Source organism: Podarcis bocagei (genome assembly GCF_964188305.1).
Source record: "Podarcis bocagei genome assembly, chromosome: 3".
Classification (NCBI taxonomy): Eukaryota; Metazoa; Chordata; class Lepidosauria; order Squamata; family Lacertidae; genus Podarcis; species Podarcis bocagei.
In genome coordinates, this window is record NC_138127.1 from 110650238 (window position 1) to 110672101 (window position 21864).

Here is a 21864-nt window from a genome sequence, read left to right on the forward strand (position 1 = left end):
CAAATCCAATACATTCAGGACTGGCACAGTCCATAAGAAATCCTGTTGCAGCAGACTTAACTTAAACTTACAATAACTTATAATAAGTCTAAACCTTAATACTAAGCATATTATGTACAGAACACCACACCAGAAGGAAGAGAGATAGAGAAAATGAAACCCAGACTCCTTCTTGCCCTACTTTTATAGTCAGCATGTCCTTGACAGAAGAAATAGAAGGACCAGTTTAAGGCAGCTGTACTCATCTTCTCAGAAGGAATAACCCAAACAACAGGAACTTTCTGATTGTTTCTTTCACACAGAGAAGCTTCCAGAACCCTCTTGAATTAATTAGAATAGGAAATATCTCTACACATCAGATCCATACTTTCTGCACTAAGAAATGCAAACCGACACAGCCCTCTCTTTCTCCATGAATTTGTCTAAGCCTCTTTTAAAGCCATCCAAGATGGTGGTCCTCACTGCCTCCTGTGGCAGGGAGTTCCACAGTTTCAACTCTGCGCTGCATGAAAGTATCCTTCGGTTTGTTCTTTCTGATAGTCTTATCTTCCCCCAAGTCATGCCACTTTATCTATAAGTGATATTATAGTCTTGAGTTCATTCCACACATACCCCCAACCCTGATGCCTTATTCCTTGATTACTTCTCTAGTGGTGGTTCACCGATTGCTTCACTTAGGGCTTATCATGCGATTGCCTCACTTTGGGCTTGAAAACCTCCAGCAAGGAGAGCCCGCTATCTCCAGAGGAAGTCTGTTCCACTATCAAACAGCTCTTACCGTCAGAAAGTTCTTAATGTTTAATCAAATCTCCTTTCTTGTAACTTGAATCAATCGGTTCAGGTGCTCATCACCAGAGCATGAGAAAACAAGCTTGCTCCATCCTCCATGTGACAGCCCTTGAGATATTTGAATACGGCTCTTATATCTCCTCTCAGTCTCCTCTTTTCCAGCCTAAACATACCCAACTCCTTCAACCGTTCCTCATAAGGCTGTTTCCAGACCCTTGATCCTCTGGGTCGCCCTCCTCTGCACACCTTCTTGATTTGTGGTGCCCAGAACTGGACTCCAGGTGTGGTCTGACCAAGGCAGAATGTTGTTGTTGTTTAGTCGTTTAGTCGCATCCGACTCTTTGTGACCCCCTGGACCAGAGCACGCCAGGCACTCCTGTCTTCCACTACCTCCCACAGTTTGGTCAAACTCATCCTGGTAGCTTCGAGAACACTGTCCCACCATCTCGTCCTCTGTTGTCCCCTTCTCCTTGGCCAAAGTCTTGGTGCCTCAGCTTCAGGATCTGTCCTTCCAGTGAGCACTCAGGGCTGATTTCCTTCAGAATGGAGAGGTTGGATCTTCTTGCAGTCCATGGGACTCTCAAGAGTCTCCTCCAGCACCAGAATTCAAAAGCATCCATTCTTCAGCGATCAGCCTTCTTTATGGTCCAGCTCTCACTTCCATACATCACTACTGGGAAAATCATAGCTTTAACTATACGAACTTTTGTTGGCAAGGTGATGTCTCTGCTTTTAAAGATGCTGTCTAGGTTTGTCTTCGTTACTTCATTACTTCATTTGATCTGGATACAATACTTCTGTTGATACAGCCTAGAATAAAGGTAAAGGGACCCCTGACCATTAGGTCCAGTCGCAGCCAACTCTGGGGTTGTGGCGCTCATCTTGCTTTACTGGCCGAGGGAGCGGTGTATGTCCGCAGACAGTTTTTCCAGGTCATGTGGCCAGCATGACTAAACCGCTTCTGGCGAACCAGAGCAGCGCATGGAAACGCCGTTTACCTTCCCGCCGGAGCGGTACCTATTTATCTACTTGCACTTTGATGTGCTTTCGAACTGCTAGGTTGGCAGGAGCATGGACCGAGCAACGGGAGCTCACCCTGTCACGGGGATTCGAACTGCCAACCTTCTGATTTAGACCACAGCACCACCCGTGTCCTAGAATAGCATTAGCTTTTTTGCTGCTGCATCACACTGTTGGCTGATGTTCAGCTTGTGGTCCACCAAGACCAGGGGTCAGCAAACTTTTTCATCAGGGGGCTGGCCAACTGTCCTTCAGACCTTGTGGGGGGCCGGACTATATTTTGGGAAAGAAGAAAAAAGAATGAATTCCTATGTCCCACAAATAACCCAGAGATGCATTTTAAACAAAAAGACACATTCTACTCATGTAAAAACACACTGATTCTCGGTTCCTGGGGAGAGGTGATATGGAAAGCCAGCTGAGACTCCGCGTTGTGTGATGGTTGGACTAGAGACTCGCGTTTTGATCCATGCTGATCAGAAGGTCGGCGGTTCAAATCCCCGCAACGGGCTGAGCTCCCATTGCTCTATCCCAGCTCCTGCCAACCTAGAAGTTCGAAAGCACGTCCAAGTGCAAGTAGATAAATAGGTACCACTCTGGTGGGAAGGTAAATGGCGTTTCCGTGTGCTGCTCTGGTTTCCGTCATGGTGTCCCGTTGCGCCAGACGTGGTTTAGTCATGCTGGCCACATGACCCAGAAAGCTGTCTGTGGACAAACGTCGACTCCCTCTCCTGATCAGCCACTGTGAGAACAGGAAGCAAGATGAGGTGAGCCTTTGGCCTGATCCAGCCAGCCTCATCTTATGTTCTAGTAAAAGGGTCAGCAAACTATTTCAGCAGGGGGCTGGCCCACTGTCCCTCAGACCTTGTGGGGGGTCAGACTATATTTTGGGGAAGAAGCAAAAAGAACGAATTCCTATGCCCCACAAATAACCCAGAGATGCATTTTACTCTGATTCCCGGACTGTCCGTGGGCTGGATTTAGAAGGTGATTGGGCTGGATCCGGCCCCCAGGCCTTAGTTTGCCTACCCATAACCAATACCCCAAGGTCCTTTTCACATGTACAGTGGTGCCCCGCAAGACGAATGCCTCGCAAGACGGAAAACTCGCTAGACGAAAGGGTTTTCCGTTTTGGAGGTGCTTCGCAAAACGAATTTCCTATGGGCTTGCTTTGCAAGACGAAAATGTCTTGCGACTTCCTGCTGGGTTTTTTTCCTCCCCCCCCCCTTTTTCTAAGCCGCTAAGCCGCTTATCAGCTGATCCGATAAGCCGCTAAAAGCCGCTAAAAGCCGCTAAAAGCCGCTAATAGCGCTAATCCACTAATCCGTCAATGGGCTTGCTTTGCAAGACGAAAAAACCGCTAGACGAAGAGAATCACAGAACGGATTCTTTTCGTCTTGCGAGGCACCACTGTACTACTAGTAAGCCAGGTGCCCCCCCCCCCTCCTATATTTGTGCATCTGGTTCTTCCTGCCTAAATGTAGAACCTGACTTGTGTCGCTATTGAAATTCATTTTGCTGGTTTGGGCCCAAGCTACGGAGGAAGGGCAGTATACAAATTTTGTTGTTATTATTATTTTTATTATGCCTCTTGTCTTTGTCCATGGAGTTACCTTGGCAGGGATACTGGAGTGGTTTGCCGGTTCCTCCTCCAGGTGGATTACGTTTGGTCAAAACCCTCCACTATGACCTGTCTATCTTGGGTGCCCTGCTTGGCATAGTTCATAGCTTCTCTGAGTTATTCAAGCCCCTTCGCCACGGCAAGGCAGTGATCCAGGAAGGGGATCACTTGCCAACAAAGGTCCGTATAGTAAAAGCTATGGATTTCTCAGTAGTGATGTATGGAAGTGAAAGCTGGACCATAAAGAAGGCCGAAGAATTGATGCTTTTGAATTGTGGTGCTGGAGGAGACTCTTGAGAGTCCCATGGACTGCAAGGAGATCAAACCGAAGATCATCACTTGAACCAAACAACACAGACTCCCATTGTCTTCAGAGTCAGACGGATAATAATAATTATAGTAGTAATAATAATAACAATAATAATTTATTATTTATACCCTGCCCATCTGGCTGGGTTTCCCCAGCCACCTTAGGCAGCTGCCAAGAGAATATTAATATTATTAATATTAACAATATTAATATTATTAATAATAAAGCGATCAAACATTAAAAAATTCCCTAAACAGGGCTGCCTTCAGATGTCTTCTAAAAGTCTGCTGGCAACCAAAGCTTACCATTCTAGAAAAAGTACACATTGCTACATTTAAAATACATCAGGAGATAAACAAAGTCCATTATTAACTAAAAGCACTCATCTTGCGATAATTTTAACAGGACATAGCCCGCACGCGCCTCCGGGACCCGACTAAAAATATTCATTTAAAGCGAGTTTTTTTTTTTGGGGGGGGGGGGTTGCTGCATTCATAGAACGGCAGGAAGAGATACCCCGTTTGCATTCTGCAAAAATAGGAATTGCAAAAAGAAAAAAATCAGAGTTTCCAAGTGTGTGCAGGGGGGTGAGCTTGGAGGAGTGAGCCCCCTCCCTTTTGCACGGTGATTGGCACCAGGGGGGCGGTCCCCAGATTTGGGAGCCTCCCCCCTCCCTCCCCCCGTCAGCTGACTGGCTGCGGTCATGTGACCAGCCTAGGAGGAAACGCGCCCGGGCTGTGGCTGAGCGAAGCAGCTGCTTTGGTGCCGGAGCTGCAAAGCGGATCCGGGGCGGTTTAATTTCATTTTATTTCTGGAACAAAGCTCTGCTGCGCAGCTAGGATGGCCTGGACCAAGTACCAGCTCTTCCTGGCCGGGCTGATGCTGGTCACCGGCTCCATCAACACCCTCTCGGCCAAGTAAGTCCGGGTCCCCCCCCCCCGCCACTGCCTTCTCCTCCTCGTGGGGTGTTCCAGATGGCCTTTGGGGGTCCCTTCCAAGTCGGGGGGTGCTGGGGCGAGGGGTCCAGGCGGGCGGGATTTGGGGAAGGAGGAGGTCGGGGGGGGTCTTGTTGCAGTTTTTTTTTTTTGAATTTGCATTTTATTATTACAGTGGTACCTCGGGCTACATACGCTTCAGGTTACAGACGCTTCAGGTTACAGACTCCGCTAACCCTGAAATAGTGCTTCAGGTTAAGAACTTTGCTTCAGGATGAGAACAGAAATCGTGCTCCGGCGGTGCAGCGGCGGCAGCGGGAGGCCCCATTAGCTAAAGTGGTGCTTCAGGTTAAGAACAGTTTCAGGTTAAGAACAGACCTCCAGAACGAATTAAGTACTTAACCCGAGGTACCACTGTATTATTATTATTAATAATAATAATAATAATAATAATAATAATAATACTTTATTATTTATACCCCACCCATCTGGCTGGGTCCCCCCAGCCACTCTGGGCGGCTTCCAACAAAACACTAAAATACAATAACCTATTAAACATTAAGAGCCTCCCTAAACAGGGCTGCCTTCAGATGTCTTTTAAAGATAGGATAGCTGCTTATTTCCTTCACATCTGAAGGGAGGGCGTTCCACAGGGAGGGCGCCACCACCGAGAAGGCCCTCAGAGCTGGACCTCAGCATCCGGGCAGAACGATGGGAGTAGAGACGCTCCTTCAGGTATACAGTGATACCTCGGGTTACAGGCACTTCAAGTTACAGACTCCACTAACCCAGAAATAGTGCTTCAGGTTAAGAACTTTGCTTCAGGATGAGAACAGAAATTGTGCTCTGGCGGCGCGGCGGCAGCAGGAGGCCCCATTAGCTAAAGTGCTGCTTCAGGTTAAGAACAGTTTCAGGTTAAGAACGGACCTCCGGAACGAATTAAGTACTTAACCCAAGGTACCACTGTACTGGACCGAGGCCGTTTATTTGTTAACATTCTTATGTTACATTGGTAAACGTTGTCCTATTACATTACAGGACTTGCTATAATATGTATACAAAAAATATATTTTATATACCTAGAAAGAAAATGAAACAAAAATAAAAAGAACAGAGGAAAAAACAAAAACAATTTCCCCTCCCCAAAATCATATACATACCAACACACTAGACTTCCTGTCTTTCCCGTTGTATATTCCTTTTTTATAATAATTTATAATAATAATAATAATAATTTATTATTTATACCCCGCCCATCTGGCTGAGTCCCCCCAGCCACTCTGGGCGGCTTCCAACAAAACACTAAAATACAATAACCTATTAAACATTAAAAGCTTCCCTAAACAGGGCTGCCTACAGATGTCTTCATTTTACAAATGAATGTGCTCTTATTATTGTATATTTCTTTACATATTATCTAATACATTCCTATATCAATATGTGCTCTTAAGTCTTGTTTCTCAATGCAGTCTTACTCCAACTCAATTGAACGCTGGCATAGATAGCAAACCTTTACTGTATTTTTGAACATATGTTTTATATCTATCCCACTTTTCCATAAATTTTTGTTTTGGATTGCCTCTCAGGCTATTTGTCAACTGCGCCGTTTCAGCAAATTCTTGTACCTTGTACTGCCAGTCTGTTATTGTCGGGGCTTCTTCTTCCTTCCACCCCTTTGCCACCAAAGTCCAAGCATATAAAAACACCTCCCTAAAGGCCTTCGGGATGTCCCTGCCAACAATGCTTAACAGAAATGCCTCTGGTCTTTTAAAAAAAAATTATTCCAAACATTTTTTTCAACTCCTCGTAAATTAAGCCCCAGAACACTTTGATCTTCCTACATGTCCACCACATATGATTGTTGTTGTTGAGTCGTTTAGTCGTGTCCGACTCTTCGTGTCCCCATGGACCAGAGCACACCAGGCCCTCCTGTCTTCCACTGCCTCCCGCAGTTTCGTCAAACTCACATTGGTAGCTTCGAGAACACTTCCCACCATCTCGTCCTCTGTTGTCCCCTTCTCCTTGTGCCCTCCATCTTTCCCAACATCAGGGTCTTTTCCAGGGAGTCTTCTCTTCTCATGAGGTGGCCAAAGGATTGGAGCCTCAGCTTCAGGATCTGTCCTTCCAGTGAGCACTCAGGGCTGATTTCCTTCAGAATGGAGAGGTTGGATCTTCTTGCAGTCCATGGGACTCTCAAGAGTCTCCTCCAGCACCATAATTCAGAAGCATCCATTCTTCGGCGATCAGCCTTCTTTATGGTCCAGCTCTCACTTCCATACATCACTACTGGGAAAACCAGAGCTTTAACTATACAGACCTTTGTTGGCAAGGTGATGTCTCTGCTTTTTGAGATGCTGTCTACGTTTGTCATTGCTTTTCTCCCAAGAAGCAGGCGTCTTTTAATTTCGTGACTGCTGTCACCATCTGCAGTGATCATGGAGCCCAAGAAAGTAAAATCTCTCACTGCCACATATGATACATGTCTCCAGTACTCCCACCACACCTCCAACAAGCATCCACTAAGTTTTTACACATCTCCGATTGTCTTGATGGGGTGAGGTACCATCTGTGCTGCATCTTTAACTTATTTTATTCGTTATAACACGCTGTAAATTTCATATTTGTTCTCCAAAGCTCTTCCCATTTGGCCATCATTCTTGGACGTCCAATGTCCTGCGCCCATCTAATCATTGGTGCCTTAGTTGACTTCCCAGGCTCAGGGCCAGTGCACCTGCTTGGCATGTAGAAGGAAGGCCCCGGGTTCAAAGATCCAGGTAGGACTGGAAGGGATGCCCTGCCTGAAACCCTGGCCAGCCGCCTATTGGTTTCAGCCCAAGGAGAAAACGTTGATTTGGTAAAAGAGGCAGCGTTGCGGAGTAGCTCTTCACCTTGGGGTGCCAAGTCCTGTTGGACTCCGGTTCCCATCATGCCTGACCCCTGGCTAGGAGGGGGAGGAGTTGAAGACCAGGAAGAGGAACCCAAGGAAAGCCGGCTGAATCAGGCCAGTGATCCCCCCCCAAGTCCAGCATCCTGTTCCCGCAGAGGCCGACCAGATGCCCGTAACAGGAAACCCGCTATCAGGATTCGAACACAAGACCCCTCCTGTGGTTTCCAGCGACTGGCGTCCAGAAGCGATGCTGCCTCTGACTGCGGAGGGCAGAGCAGAGCCGTCCTGGCTGGCAGCCGCCAATTGCTGCCCTCTCCTCCTCCATGAATTTGCCCGGTCCCCTTTGAAAGCCGTCCAAGTTGGTGCTTTGTTTGAGAAGGGCTCCATTGTCCGTTTCTCATGGTTGACTTCACTACTAAGAACATAAGAAGAGTCTGAGGCATCATTTCGACGACGCACCTCATCACAGAATCACAAAATTGTAGAGTTGGAAGGGCCCCCCAAGGATAATAATAATAATAATAATAATAATAATAATAATAATTTATATCCCGCCCTCCCCAGCTGAAGCCGGGCTCAGAGCGGCTAACAACAGTAAAATAATACAGCATTCTAAAATCAATTCATTATAAAATCAGTTCAAATCAGATTAATGGCAACCATTGGGCTAGAGATCTGTGAGGATTGCCAAAGGAGGGGGTCATACTGTGCCCTGGCCAAAGGCCTGGTGGAACAGCTCTGTCTTGCAGGCCCTGCGGAAAGATGACGAGTCCCGCAGGGCCCTAGTCTCTTGTGACAGAGCGTTCCACCAGATCGGGGCCACAGCCGAAAAAGCCCTGGCTCTGCTTGAGGCCAGCCTAACCTCCCTGTGGCCCGGGACCTCCAAGGTGTTTTTGTTTGAAGACTGTAAGGTCCTCCATGGGACATACCAGGAGAGGCGGTCCCGTAGGTACGAGGGTCCTAGGATCATCCAGTCCAGCCCGCAGTGGCCAGCCAGGTGAACCTATGAAAAGCCTGCTGGAACCTCTCACTTCACCTTTTTATCAGTTGCGGAAACCCTCTAGGAACGCAGAATTGCTCTCATGCTCATATCCTGCTCGCCGGTTTCCCCCAGGCCACTTGGCTTCTTGATCCAACAGCCTCTTCTGGTTCTCAAAGTGGCCAATCAGATGTCCCAAAAGGAAACCCGCAAGCAGGATTCGAACTCAGGAGCCCTCTCCCTCCTGGGTTTTCCAGCACCTGGGATTCAGAAGCATCGCTGGCTCTGAGTGCCATCCTGGCTAGGAGCCACTCCTCCATGGATTTTCCTAATCCAGGTTGGTTCTCCTCTCTACCTCCTGTGGCAATGAGTTCCATAGTTAAACAATGTTAAGAAGCCCTTTCTCTTCGCTACCCCGAATCTTCCGACTTTCAGCTTCTTCTTTTATATATATATATAAAAAATTATTAGTTTTTTAACATATCATTTTCAACAGTAATTAAACATACTTTTACATCTTATTCAATTTGTTTGACTTCCATCGGTCCTGTCTGAAAATTTTCGGATTCCAATCTCTTAGTATGCATTTCTTATTTTCTCTATTACATTTCAAACTCATAACCAATATCTCTATCTTTTTCTACTTTGTAACACTTCGTATATTTCTCCTTACAAAACTTATTGTAGTCCTACTAGCATAATTTATTGATTACAGTTGCTCTTCAAATAATTCATATACTTCTTTCAATCTTCTGTAAATCTCTGGTCCCACAGGTTTCGAATCCTTTCTGTCGTTTTGTCCAATTCTGCATAGTCCATTATTTTTGTCTGCCATTCTTCTTTCATTGGAATTTCTTCTTGTTTCCACTTCTGGGCTACCAATACTCTTGCCGCTGTTGTTGCATATAAAAACAGTTTGACATCTTGTCTATTAACGTCTTGGCCTATAATTCCATGTAAAAATGCTTCTGGGTTTTTTTTAAGAATGTATATTTCAACATCTTTTTCATCTCGTTATATATCATTTCCCAAAAGTTCTTTACTTTCTTACATTCCCACCACATATGATAAAATGTTCCTTGACTTTCAGCTTCACTCAATGTGCTAGGAGAGAGGGAGAATTTGTCCGTGAATCTGTCCAATCCGCTTTTGAAGCCATCCAAGTTGATGGTCCTCACTGTCTGCTGTGGCAGGGAGTTCCACAGTTAAACTACGCACTGCTGTATGAAGTCTAAAGGCAACCATCTGAGCAGCAGCAGCAGCGTCCTTGTCTTTTTAGCTAAGCCAGCAGAATGTGGACCTCACGTCCTGACGGTGCATCTTTCGCTCGCTTGCTCAGCTCCGGATTTTGCAAGAAGCAGCCCCCAGGAACACAAAGCTTACTCACTGCTTTGGTCTGGAGGGAGGGGCAAAAAACCCAGATTGCCACAGGTTTCGAAATCCCTGCAGTCCTACAAACGCTGTCTCCATGTTCACAAGCACTAGGGGTGAAGAGGCAAAGTCCAGAGACCACAGGGGGGCAGGAGGAATGAAGCCTCATCATCCCAGTGCCGGATTTCCGTATAAGCTAAACAAGCTCTAGCTTAGGGCCCCACTCTCTTGGGGGCCCCCAAAAAAATTAAAGGGGAAAAACTGGATGTACATTTCCAAAATTTAAAATAAAAAAATTTCTTCCAGTAGCACCTTAAAGACCATGCACACGAAAGCTCATACCAAGAACTAACTTAGTTGGTCTTTAAGGTGCTACTGGAAGAAATTTTTTTATTTTGACTATGGCAGACCAACACGGCTACCTATCTACTACTATTTCCAAAATTTGTTGTTGTTTAGTTGTTTAGTCGTGTCCTCCTCTTCGTGACCCCCTGGACCAGAGCACGCCAGGCCCTCCTGTCTTCCACTGCCTCCCGCAGTTTGGTCAAACTCATGCTGGTAGCTTCGAGAACACTGTCCCACCATCTCGTCCTCTGTCGTCCCCTTCTCCTTGTGCCCTCCATCTTCCCAACATCAGGGTCTTTTCCAGGGAGTCTTCTCTTCTCATGAGGTGGCCAAAGTCTTGGAGCCTCAGCTTCAGGATCTGTCCTTCCAGGGAGCACTCAGAGCTGATTTCTTTCAGAATGGAGAGGTTTGATCTTCTTGCAGTCCATGGGACTCTCAAGAGCGGGTGGCTCAGTTCAGGGGCAGCTCAGGGGCTGGTTAAACGACTCCCATGGGCCACTTGTGGATTTAACCTCAGGATTTAACCTCCTTCCGTCGGGCCTGTAAGACAGAGCTATTCTGCCTGGCCTTTAATTTGAATTCAGCCTGATCTTTTATTTCCCTTCTCTTTCTTCCCCCTCTCCTTTTATGAAGATCACCTGCTCTGAGACGCCACAGCTAATTCTCCCCTGACCTCCTTACTGGCCCAAGTAGGACCAATTCAGCCAGCTAGCCCTGGGGATTATCTAATTGATTTTTGAATTTTATTGTTATTCATGTTTTTGTACTGTATTTTATGCTGCTTTTACAATTAAGTGTTTTAAAGTGTTATAAATTTGTTGTTAGCCGCTCTGAGCCCGGTTTTTGAACTGGGAAGGGCGGGGTATAAATAAAAAAATATTATTATTATTATTATTATTATTATTATTATTATTATTATTATTATTGTGGCCCATGGGTCTTAGGTTGCCAACCCCTGAAGTAGATCCTCGGCTTACGTTACCCTCAGGTAACGTAAACTTTGGGTTGCGAAAGCAGCAAACCCGAAGTATATTTCCGAGTTTTGCCACTCACGCATGTGCAGAAGCGCTCTAAGCACCACGCACATGCACAGAAGTGTTTTTCCGTGCCGCGCACGTACACAGAAGCGGCGCCTCCAGTTGCAGAAACTTCAGGATAACGCCGGACCTCTACAACCGGAGGTACCACTATATTCAACACACAAAAAAGCGACCATTTGTTGTTGGCAAAGGACAGCTGGACATATAAAGGTTCCCATTACCTTCAGTAGCTGAGGGCCTCATCCAACCTCAATCCAGCCTTGCACACTCCCCAAATCAGCCTTCAGCAAGCAAGTTACCCACCAGTTGTTTTGGACAGCAATGGCTCTGTAGAGGAAGAACACATAATCATAGAACTGTTGGAAGGGACCCAGGGGTCATCTATCCCAACCCCATCCAATGCAGGAATCTCGAATTCAGCATCTGTGAGCCGTGTTCTTACGGCTGAGGAACTGCTGTGGGCTTTCCCTGAGAGACGTCTCGACCAGCCTTGCGACGCGGAGCATCTCCTTGCCTTTCATTTCTGGCAGAGATGAATGGCAGGCCGGACATCCGATCTGCGGCAGACTCTTCCTTCTTTGTTATATCCAGGTCTCCGGTTCCAGGAACCTGGCAGGCGCTTGGCGTGACGTCAGCCGACAGACACCGCAGCCCTGCCTTTGCTCCTCGGCTGGGGGGCAAGTCCAGGCACGGAGCGAGAAGCCGGCACTGAAACAATTCCTTCCCAGCTGCTTCGTACTGCTCTAACACCGAACCATCTTAGGCAAAGGCAAAGCAATGGCTTACGCGGCCATCGGCTCGGGATTCTTCACTTGCGGTTTCTGCTTTGCAGCGGGTTGGACTAGATGACCCCTGGGACCCCGTTCCGCTGGGTTCCATACCTGGGAGGCCTCCAGGTACCCTGCTGCTGTTAGGAACCAGCCTTCCCTAACCTGGTGCCCTCCAAACATTTTGGACTTGTCTGCACAGTTTCCTTGCTGAAACTCTCCCATGTATTCTGTTTTGGACAGACCTGGTATACAGCTTGATACTCTAAAATTAATTGATTTTTAAGAAGGTAAGAACAAACTGACCTAAAAAAATAGATTCAAAAGGCAGCATTTTAAAATATGCATTCTAAGATATTATAGCAAGGATTATTAGGTTTTCGAGGTACTGAAATCTGTGTGAGACCCCAGATTCCATTTTGGGGGGTGGGCCTCCGCCCATTATACCTGAAGGAGCATCCACCCCCATCGTTCTGCCCGGACATTGAGGTCCAGCTCTGAGGGCCTTCTGGTGGTTCCCTCCCTGCGAGAAGCGAGGATACAGGGAACCAGGCAGAGGGCATTCTCGGTGGTGGTGCCCGCCCTGTGGAATGCCCTCCCACCAGATGTCAAAGAGAAAAACAACTACAGTGGACGCTCAGTTTGCGAACGTGATCCATGTGGGATGTGCAGACGCGGGTTGTGATTCGGCGCTTCTGCACATGCGCAAAGCACGATTTAGCTCTTCTGTGCATGTGTGACTGCCAAAACCCGGAAGTAACGCGTTCTGGTACTTCCGGGTTTCGGCGGTCCGCAACCCAAAAAATCGCAACCTGAAGCAGCTGTAATCCGAGGTATGACTGTACGAGACTTTTAGAAGACATCTGAAGGTAGCCCTGTTTAGGGAAGCTTTTAATGTTTGATGTTTTATCATGTTTTTAATATTCTGTTGGGAGCTGCCGAAAGTGGCTGGGGTAAACCCAGCCAGGTGGGCAGGGTATAAATAGTAAATGATGATGATGATGATGATGATGATGGAAGCCCAAGGAGGTCCATGTGGCAGGTTCTAACCAATGCCCCTCTTTTTCAGGTGGGCAGACAGGCTGAGCGCGCGAGGATGCAATGCCACGAGCGAAGACCACACCTTCCAACATCCCTTCCTCCAGGTACTGCCAGATGGACTCTGTCTGCTTCCACGTGACGTAGAGGCTTTCATCCTCCTTTGATTCCATATCTGCCCATTTTGGCCCTGGGGTGCTCCCCCAAAATGGCCAGGTTGCTGGCAGGGGCTCCCTTCAGATCCCACATAACCCGTTTTGAATCGGGTATGCTGGCCGCCGGTTTCTTTCTACGCACGATTCGGGGGCTCACGTCAGTGTTCAAAGCCCTAAATGAACATAGCTGTCAACTTTTCCCTTTTCTTGCAAGGAATCCTATTCGGAATAAGGGTATTTCCCATTAAAAAAGGGAAAAATTGACAGCTATGTAAATGGGTCAGGCCCCACATACCTGAAAGTCTCCTCCCCGAGATCAGCAGAGGGACTCTCTTGGTCAGGGATCGGCAACGTGCGGCCCATGGGCCAGATGCGGCCCACAAAGACCATTTTACCAGCCCCCTGAGCCAAGCCGCCCACTCGGCGAGTCCCTCGCACGCTGCTTTAAACCAGCGCAGCGTGGCGCAGGGACTCGCCAAGCGGCACTGGAAACTGCGTCTGCGCACACACAGCTACTGGAAATCACGTCTGTGCATGCCCAGACGCCGAAAATCCCTTCTGCGCAGGTGCAGTTTTTGGCGTCTGCGGCAGTCTGGCTCACGGACGATCTGCCATGGCCAGTAAACCTTGCTGACCCCTGCCCTTGGTCATGGGTAGGCAAACTAAGGCCTGGGGGCCAGATCTGGCCCAATCCGGCCCGTGGACTGTCTGTGAATCAGCATCTTTTTACATGTGTAGAATGTGTCCTTTTATTTAAAATGCATCTCTGGGTCATTTGTGGGGCATATTAATTCGTTCATTTCCCTCCCTCCGAAATACAGTGGTACCTCTGGATACGAACGGGATCCGTTCTGGAGCCCGTTCGCATCCTGAAGTAAACGTAAGACGTGACTGCGCATCTGTGCGGGTCGCGTTTTGCCGCTTCCGTGCATGCGCATGACGTCATATTGAGCGTCTGCGCATGCGCGAGCGGCGAAACCCGGAAGTAACACGCTCCGTTACTTCTGGGTCACCGCGGAGCGCAACCCGAAAATATTCATCCCGAAGCTACTTCAACCCGAAGTGTGGCCCCCCACAAGGTCTGAGGAACAGTGGACCGGCCCCCGGCTGAAAAAGTTTGCCAAGCCCTGTCCTAGAGGCACAGAGCTGCAGAGTTGGAAGCGACCCCCTCGACTGCGGAAATCATGTTGCTGATCTGCTACTGGTCATGATCCAGAAAGCTCACAGACCCCCTTTCTTGTCTCCCAGGCCGTGGGCATGTTCCTGGGGGAGTTCTCCTGTCTGGCTGTCTTCTACCTCCTGCTCTGCCATGACCGGCGGAGGCCAGAGCCCACCATGGACGTCCCTCAGTCCTACAACCCTCTCCTTTTCCTGGGGCCAGCCCTCTGCGACATGACAGGGACTAGCCTCATGTATGTGGGTAAGTGATGCTTGGGGGTTGCTTTCTCCTCTGCGAAAACCTGGGCATGTGGAGAGCCCTGCTGGCAATCTCTCTCACACAAACTCATATTTTTCAAGGAAAGGAGGAGCAGAAACGCTTGCAAATACATCTCTTAATATTTGTAGTATTTACTGCGATTTCCTATGCCTGGACTGGGTAAGGAAGTGTAAAACCAGCCTGTCCCGATGCAGTTCTTTCCTTGCTAAGCCAACACGAGCTCTGCAGATCTTTAAAGTTAATAGAAGGCCCAGTAAAAACGAAGGGTCTTTTGGAGGGGGGTGGGACACACAGATGTTGCTGCAGCAATTTAAAAACTAGGGGTCAGCGCAGTTTTCCCAGTAGTTTTAGAGGAGGATTTTTACTCAGGATAGATCTTCGGTCTGTTCCCCATTGCATGCCCCCATGGCCCCCTTTTATTTCCCCATCCCCTCTCATCCTTTTATATATATATATTTATTTTTTATAAAAGGATGAGAGGAGAGGGGAAATTTCAAATTTATTTACAGTGGTAAATAAAGTTCGCAAACTGGAACACTAAACAGGGCTGCCTTCAGATGTATTCTAAATGTCAGATAGTTGTTTATTTCCTTGACATCTGGTGGGAGGGCTTTCCACAGGGTGGGTGCCACTACCGAGAAGGCCCTCTGCCTGGTTCCCTGTAGCTTCACTTCTCACAGTGAGGGAACCGCCAGAAGGCCCTCGGCGCTGGACCTCAGCGTCTGGGCAGAACAATAGGGGTGGAGACGCTCCTTCAGGTATACTGGACCGAGGCCGTCTAGGGCTTTCAAGGTCAGCACCAACACTTTGAATTGTGCTCGGAAACGTACTGGGAGCCAATGAAGGTCTTTCAGGACTGGTGTTATATGGTCTCGGCGGCCGCTCCCAGTCACCAGTCTAGCTGCCGCATTCTGGATTAGTTGTAGTTTCCGGGTCACCTTCAAAGGTAGCCCCACGTAGAGCGCATTGCAGTAGTCCAAGCGGGAGATAACCAGAGCATGCACCACTCTGGCGAGACAGTTCGCGGACAGGGAGGGACTCATCCTGCGTACCAGATGGAGCAGGTAGACAGCTGCCCTGGACACAGAATTGACCTGCGCCTCCATGGACAGCTGTGAGTCCAGAATGACCCCCAAGCTGCGCACCTGGTCCTTCAGGGGCACAGTTACCCCATTCAGGACCAGGGAGTCCTCCATACCTGCCCACCCCTGTCCCCCAGAAACAGTACTTCTGCCTTGTTGGGATTCATCCTCAATCTGTTAGCCGCCATCCATCCTCCAACCTCCAAAACAATGCAGAGCAAACTCTTCCTGTGTCTGATACCAAATATCCCTCCTTGAATTATTTCCTCCTCCGCCCCCCTTTCCCCCCCTTCCAGCTCTGAACATGACCAGCGCGTCCAGCTTCCAGATGCTGCGAGGAGCCGTGATCATCTTCACCGGCCTGCTCTCGGTCGCCTTCCTCGGACAGAAGCTGGTGCTCAGCCAGTGGCTGGGCATCCTGATCACCATCGTAGGGCTGGTGGTGGTGGGCTTGGCAGACCTGATGAGCAACGGAGACCATGAGCACAAGCTCAGCGAGGTCATCACAGGTACGGCAGGGCGGGGAGAGCCAAAGGGGGGTCCCCAATACCAGGACGACGACTCTGCTGGCCTCCTGCAGCGCTCCTTTCCTTTGGGTTCCTTGCTTCTCTCTCCCGCTCCTAATTCTGTCATTCTCAGATTGGTGGGTACCAACAGAACTTCACATCAATCAATCATTTTATTCGACCGTCAGTCAGTAAAAAAATACATTTGTCAGTACACAGTTAAAAACTCCAGGAAGATTTTAGAACTTAGTCAACACTAAAATGGGCTAAACAGATAGCCCCATATCAATACAGTCAATTATAGTCTTGCGACGCTTAAAAGCTAAAAAAAGAAATTTGGCCACCAAGGAAGGTATAGCTCTAGTGACGTTATTCAGCAAGTGTAAAACCTGGTTTTCTCCGGGTAGGAAGCTAGATTGACATAGGAGTGGGTCTATAAAGTTTTTTCTAAGCTCTGCATAAGAAGGGCAAGTCAAAAGGATGTGTTCAGTGAACTCAACCACACCCATGGCACAATGACAGGTTCTCTGGGCGTATGGTACTCCCCTGTACCTTCCCCACAATATCACAGAGTCAAGGACATTTAATCTAGCCGCTGTAAGAAGTCTACGGTATTCCACATAGTGAACTTCACATCTTATACAATAATTTTTGGACTTCCATCAACACCTCTGATGATTTTTCCTTGTCATCGCTTGTTATGCATTTCTTAATTTCATATTGCCTTTAATTATCTTCAACTAATAATTCTCCTCATTGTCTTTTGTGCAATATTTCAAATAATTCACTTTACAAAACTTCTTGCAGACCGACTAGCGTAAATCTGTCCATCACAATTACTTTTCAAATAGTCTGTAAATTTACTCCAGTCTTCCGGCGAATCTCTGGTCCCGCAGGTTTCGAATCCAGGGTCAAATAAATTCATCTCCTCCACAGTTGGGGGCTACCTTGGGTATATAATTTGCTCTGATTTTCCTAGCGGCAGTCACAAAGAGTGCTACATGCCAGGTCACATACTTATCTGTGTCTGTTAGGGTTAGGGGGAGTGGGAGTGGGGGTGCCAGGCCCTTTCAGAACTGCCCAAACTCCTGTTTTCTCTCCCCGCAGGGGACCTTCTGATCATCATGGCTCAAGTGATTGTCGCCATTCAAATGGTGCTAGAACAGAAGTTTGTCTACAAGCACAACGTCCACCCCTTGCAGGCTGTGGGCACGGAAGGTGAGCAAGCAAGCAGGCGCTGGGGGAGCGGATTGGGGGCTTCGTCTTTTATTTCTAGGACTTCTCTCCCTTCTCCATCATTCTGCCCGGACACTGAGGTCCAGCTCCGAGGGCCTTCTGGTGTTTCCCTCCCTGCGAGAAGCCAAGTTACAGGGAACCAGGCAGAGGGCCTTCTTGGTGGTGGCACCTGCCCTGCGGAATACCCTCCCACCAGATGTCAAAGAGAAAAACAACTACCAGTCACACAATCAATCATTCGGTAGCTGAACTGGGTATCACACAGTAACAAAAACAAAACAAATACGCAAAATAAATAGCAAAAACAGACAGACCTCAGCGTAACACTCAAATGGGAGCACATTCAGCTTCCAAAAAAAGTTGGCAAACCGGAACACTTACAGTGGATGCTCGGGTTGCAAACGTGATCCATGCAGGATGAAAGTTCGCAACCCGCAGCTGCACGTTTGCGCACGCACTGGTTGCAATTCGGCCCTTATACGCAAAGCATGATTTAGTGCTTCTGCGCGTGTGCGACCCCCGGAAGTAACCCGTTCCGGTAGTTCCGGGTTTCGGCAAGTCCGTAACCCGAAAAAATGCAGCCTGAAGCGTCTGTAACCCCGAGGTATGACTGTACTTCCGGGTTTGCAGTGTTTGGGTTCCAAGTTGTTTGAGTACCAAGGCGTTTGAGAAGCAAGGTACCACTGTTCTGGCTATGTGCATATCATTCATTACTGGCTACATGCAGCTCATTCAATAGCCACCCCCTCCCAACGCCTCCCTTTCTCAAAACTATGTCCAAAATCAAATAAGGTCCTCAGCCCTATCACTTTCTCCTAACTAACTGATTAGGACATTAAAGGCTGTTCTCATGCCGTCAAAGAACTTACCGTATTTTTTGCTCTATAAGACACACTTTTTCCCTCTTAAGAAGTAAGGGGAAATGTGTGTGTGTCTTATGGAGCGAATGAAGGTTGTGCGGCTATCCCAGAAGCCAGAACGAGAGGGATTGTTGCGCAGCGATCCCTCTTGCTGTTCTGGCTTCTGGGATAGCTGCGCGCAGCCTCTTCCTGGCAGGGGAAGCCTTCATCCCGCTGCCCTGAAGAGGCTTTGCGTGGCTATCCCAGAAGCCAGAACAGCAAGAGGATATCCCAGAAGCCAGATCCCTCTTGCTGTTCTGGCTTCTGGGATTCAGAATATTTTTTTTCTTGTTTTCCTCATCCAAAAACTAGGTGTGTCTTATAGAGCGAAAAATACGGTAACAAGAGACAGGGAGGGGGAAGGAATAGAAGCAGGAAGGATAACCGTGTCAGATCACTAACCCCTCGAAATACCATTTATCTTCCGGATAGATTGCCCATACAGTGGGCGGGTCATTGTTTCAGTCTACACCTCTCGTTCGGTTAGTTGATGGAAAGCCATGGCCCACGTCCCCTTTTCTGAGCACCTCTTTCTCCTCCCTGCTCAGGGTTTTTCGGCTTCTTCATCCTCTCCCTCCTGCTGGTCCCCATGTACTTCATCCCGGCGGGCAGTTTCGGGAGCGGACCGCGCCGCGTCCTGGAAGACGCCCTGGACGCCTTCTGCCAGATCGGCCGGGCTCCCCTCATCGCCGTGGCGCTGCTGGGCAACATCAGCAGCATCGCCTTCTTCAACTTTGCCGGCATCAGCGTCACCAAGGAGATCAGCGCCACCACCAGGATGGTGCTGGACAGCCTGCGCACCGTGGTCATCTGGGCCGTCAGCCTGGCTGTGGGCTGGGAGGTCTTCCATGCCCTCCAGATCCTCGGGTTCTTCATCCTTCTGCTGGGCGCCGCCATCTACAACGGCCTCCACCAGCCCCTGCTGGCACGGCTGCCCTGGAGGAGGGCGGCGGATGCAGATGCAGATAGGGAGGGTCTCTTGGCCGCGGATGGAGCCTCCATCAACGGAGACAGCTAACCGCCAAGCTGTGCCCTTGCCTGCTCCAGAGCTTGGCCAGACCTCTGCTGGGTGGGCTGGCCAGCTTCTCAGGCTGGAGCACGAGACTGGTTTGGGGGTCTGCGTTGCCGTGAAATGTTGGAACGTTGCTCTGCCACCTGGCTCCTTGAGCAACTGCCAAGGAGATGCCCTCTGCTTTTGCTTGACCACATCTCTCATCGTCCCTGGCCGTGATGGGAGCTGGAGCTCCAACGTGAGCTCGACATTGCCTGCTTTAAGCAATTGGTTGAGGGTTTTCTGTCGCTGGCTGGTAGGCCCTCAGAAGTCGGCGTGTGAGGCATCTCTGGGCAGCTCGACTCGCAGACTGAATCAGCTTGCTTTGTGGAGACCCCTAACGCCACCTTCCGGGATTTCCCCCCAACGTCCTTCACCCAAAGGTGATAAGGGAGGCCATTGTGGTGAGGTTTCCCAGCAACCCTTTCCAGGAAGGAATTCCCTCTTTCCGCCCCTTCTGCTAAACAAAATATTTCTATTTGCTCTCATCCCCGCCCAAAAGGATGCCCAGAGTCCAGAACTCTCCTCCACACTATTTCCCAGAATCCCCTCTGATGCAGCAACAAAGTCTAACCTCCCCCAGCCTGGCCGCCTCCAAGGTATTTCAGACAGCAGCACCATTTGGGCTGCAGCGGACGGAAGATGTCGCCCCAAAAATCTCGAAAGGGGGTCCCAGGCTGATGAAGTCTGCTCTAACTTGGCAGTTCGATGTTGTTTTTCCCCACTGGGTCTGTTCCAAACCTCCCTAAGAAAAGCAAATGAGCATCTTTTTCTTAGGCCTCCTCTGTTTCTATCACACTTGGGGTTCTGCAGGAGGCGACGCCACAGATCAGGCCCCTTGAGGCTAGAGTTCGAATCCGTGGCATGGGAATCACTTAACAGCCCTCACGCCAGCGGCACTGGGCGCAGTTGTGGGTGACCTGAGAGTCCTTTGCCCTGTGGCACGGTGGGTCGCTGGGCCTTGCCTATCAGATCAGCTTTGGGCTGCCAAAATTACTGGGGGAACCCATTGATAGGGGCTCCTTCCCCGACGGATCACGTAGCTGCGATTGAGGGCTGTGGGAAAGGGAACACCCCAGACATGTCCCCACATATGCTGCTGTTGCCTTGTCCACATTTTGGGGGGACAGGGGTGTCTCTGCTTCTTGCTAAGGCTGGAGCTGAGTGATGGGGATCGAAGGGATCCTCGATGCTCCCTTAGCATACTCCAGAGTAGGCAGCACCCCGGTTCCTTCGTCCGTCATGTGACGGAATATTCCCCCTCGTTCTGAGCATTTTGGAGGGGGCCCAGAGAGCTCACTCTTCAACCCTCTCCTGATTCTGTTCGGAGCCTGCGAAATGTGTTGCCCCCCCCCCCAGCTATCGAGAGTCCTGGGACCTCTTAATTTCCCACTGCTAGCAAGGTGAAGGCGAGAGCTGAGGTCTTGCCCAGTTGTAGGGGACTTAAGAGGGCTCTCTGGTGCCATTTTGGGATTCGGTTGTATGGAGGGCACCCCTCTCTCTTGCATCCAAGCCACGAACACAGCTGGTCTAAGCTGTGCAGCCAGGATCCGTCTCCTCGACAAAGTTCTCAGATGCTGAGCAGACCCACTTCGGTGCTATGGGGGATGAGAGGGAGGGATGGGCTTGTCTTTGCCTTGGGACTATGAACAAGAATGCATTTATTCACCAATAAAAACTTTCTCATCGTAAGGCCGTTTCTAAAAAACACACACTGGCTGAACTTGTTTTTTTAACGTGGGTTTTTGACGGCATGTATGAGGCCATGGCTCTCTTTTTTGGGGTTGGGACAAGGGGGGGGGTGGCAAGATTAAAAGGTTCTTTAATTCCTCCTCACTGTCTGCCATCAAGGTTGTGTCATTGCATATCTGAGGTTGTTGATATTTTTTCTGGCAATCTTAATTCCGGCTTGGGATTCATCCAGCCCAGCCTTTCGCATGATCATAGAATCCTAGAGTTGGAAGAGACCACCAGGGCCATCGAGTCCAACCCCCTGCCAAGCAGGAAACACCATCAGAGCACTCCTGACATATGGTTGTCAAGCCTCTGCTTAAAGACCTCCAAAGCAGGAGACTCCACCACACTCCTTGGCAGCAAATTCCACTGTCGAACAGCTCTTACTGTCAGGAAGTTCTTCCTAATGTTTAGGTGGAATCTTCTTTCTTGTAGTTTGGATCCATTGCTCCGTGTCCGCTTCTCTGGAGCAGCAGAAAACAACCTTTCTCCCTCCTCTATGTGACCTCCTTTTATATATTTGAGCATGGCTATCATATCACCCCTTAACCTCCTCTTCTCCAGGCTAAACATGCCCAGCTCCCTTAGCCGTTCCTCATAAGGCATCGTTTCCAGGCCTTTGACCATTTTGATGAATTCTGCATATAATTTAAATAAGCAG

The 21864-nt window shown here is 48.9% G+C and overlaps 1 protein-coding gene across 1 annotated transcript; it reads left to right on the forward strand.

Annotated features, from left to right (window-relative positions):
• The first annotated feature begins 4446 nt into the window (after positions 1-4446).
• SLC35F6 (solute carrier family 35 member F6) lies at positions 4447-21224 on the forward strand. The gene is made up of 6 exons (XM_081188758.1): positions 4447-4657; positions 13134-13209; positions 14506-14677; positions 16074-16286; positions 17391-17501; positions 18967-21224. Exons 1-6 carry the CDS (start codon positions 4581-4583, stop codon positions 19434-19436), a joined length of 1119 nt encoding a protein of 372 aa, XP_081044884.1. The 5' UTR covers positions 4447-4580; the 3' UTR covers positions 19437-21224.
• Positions 21225-21864: the final 640 nt, after the last annotated feature.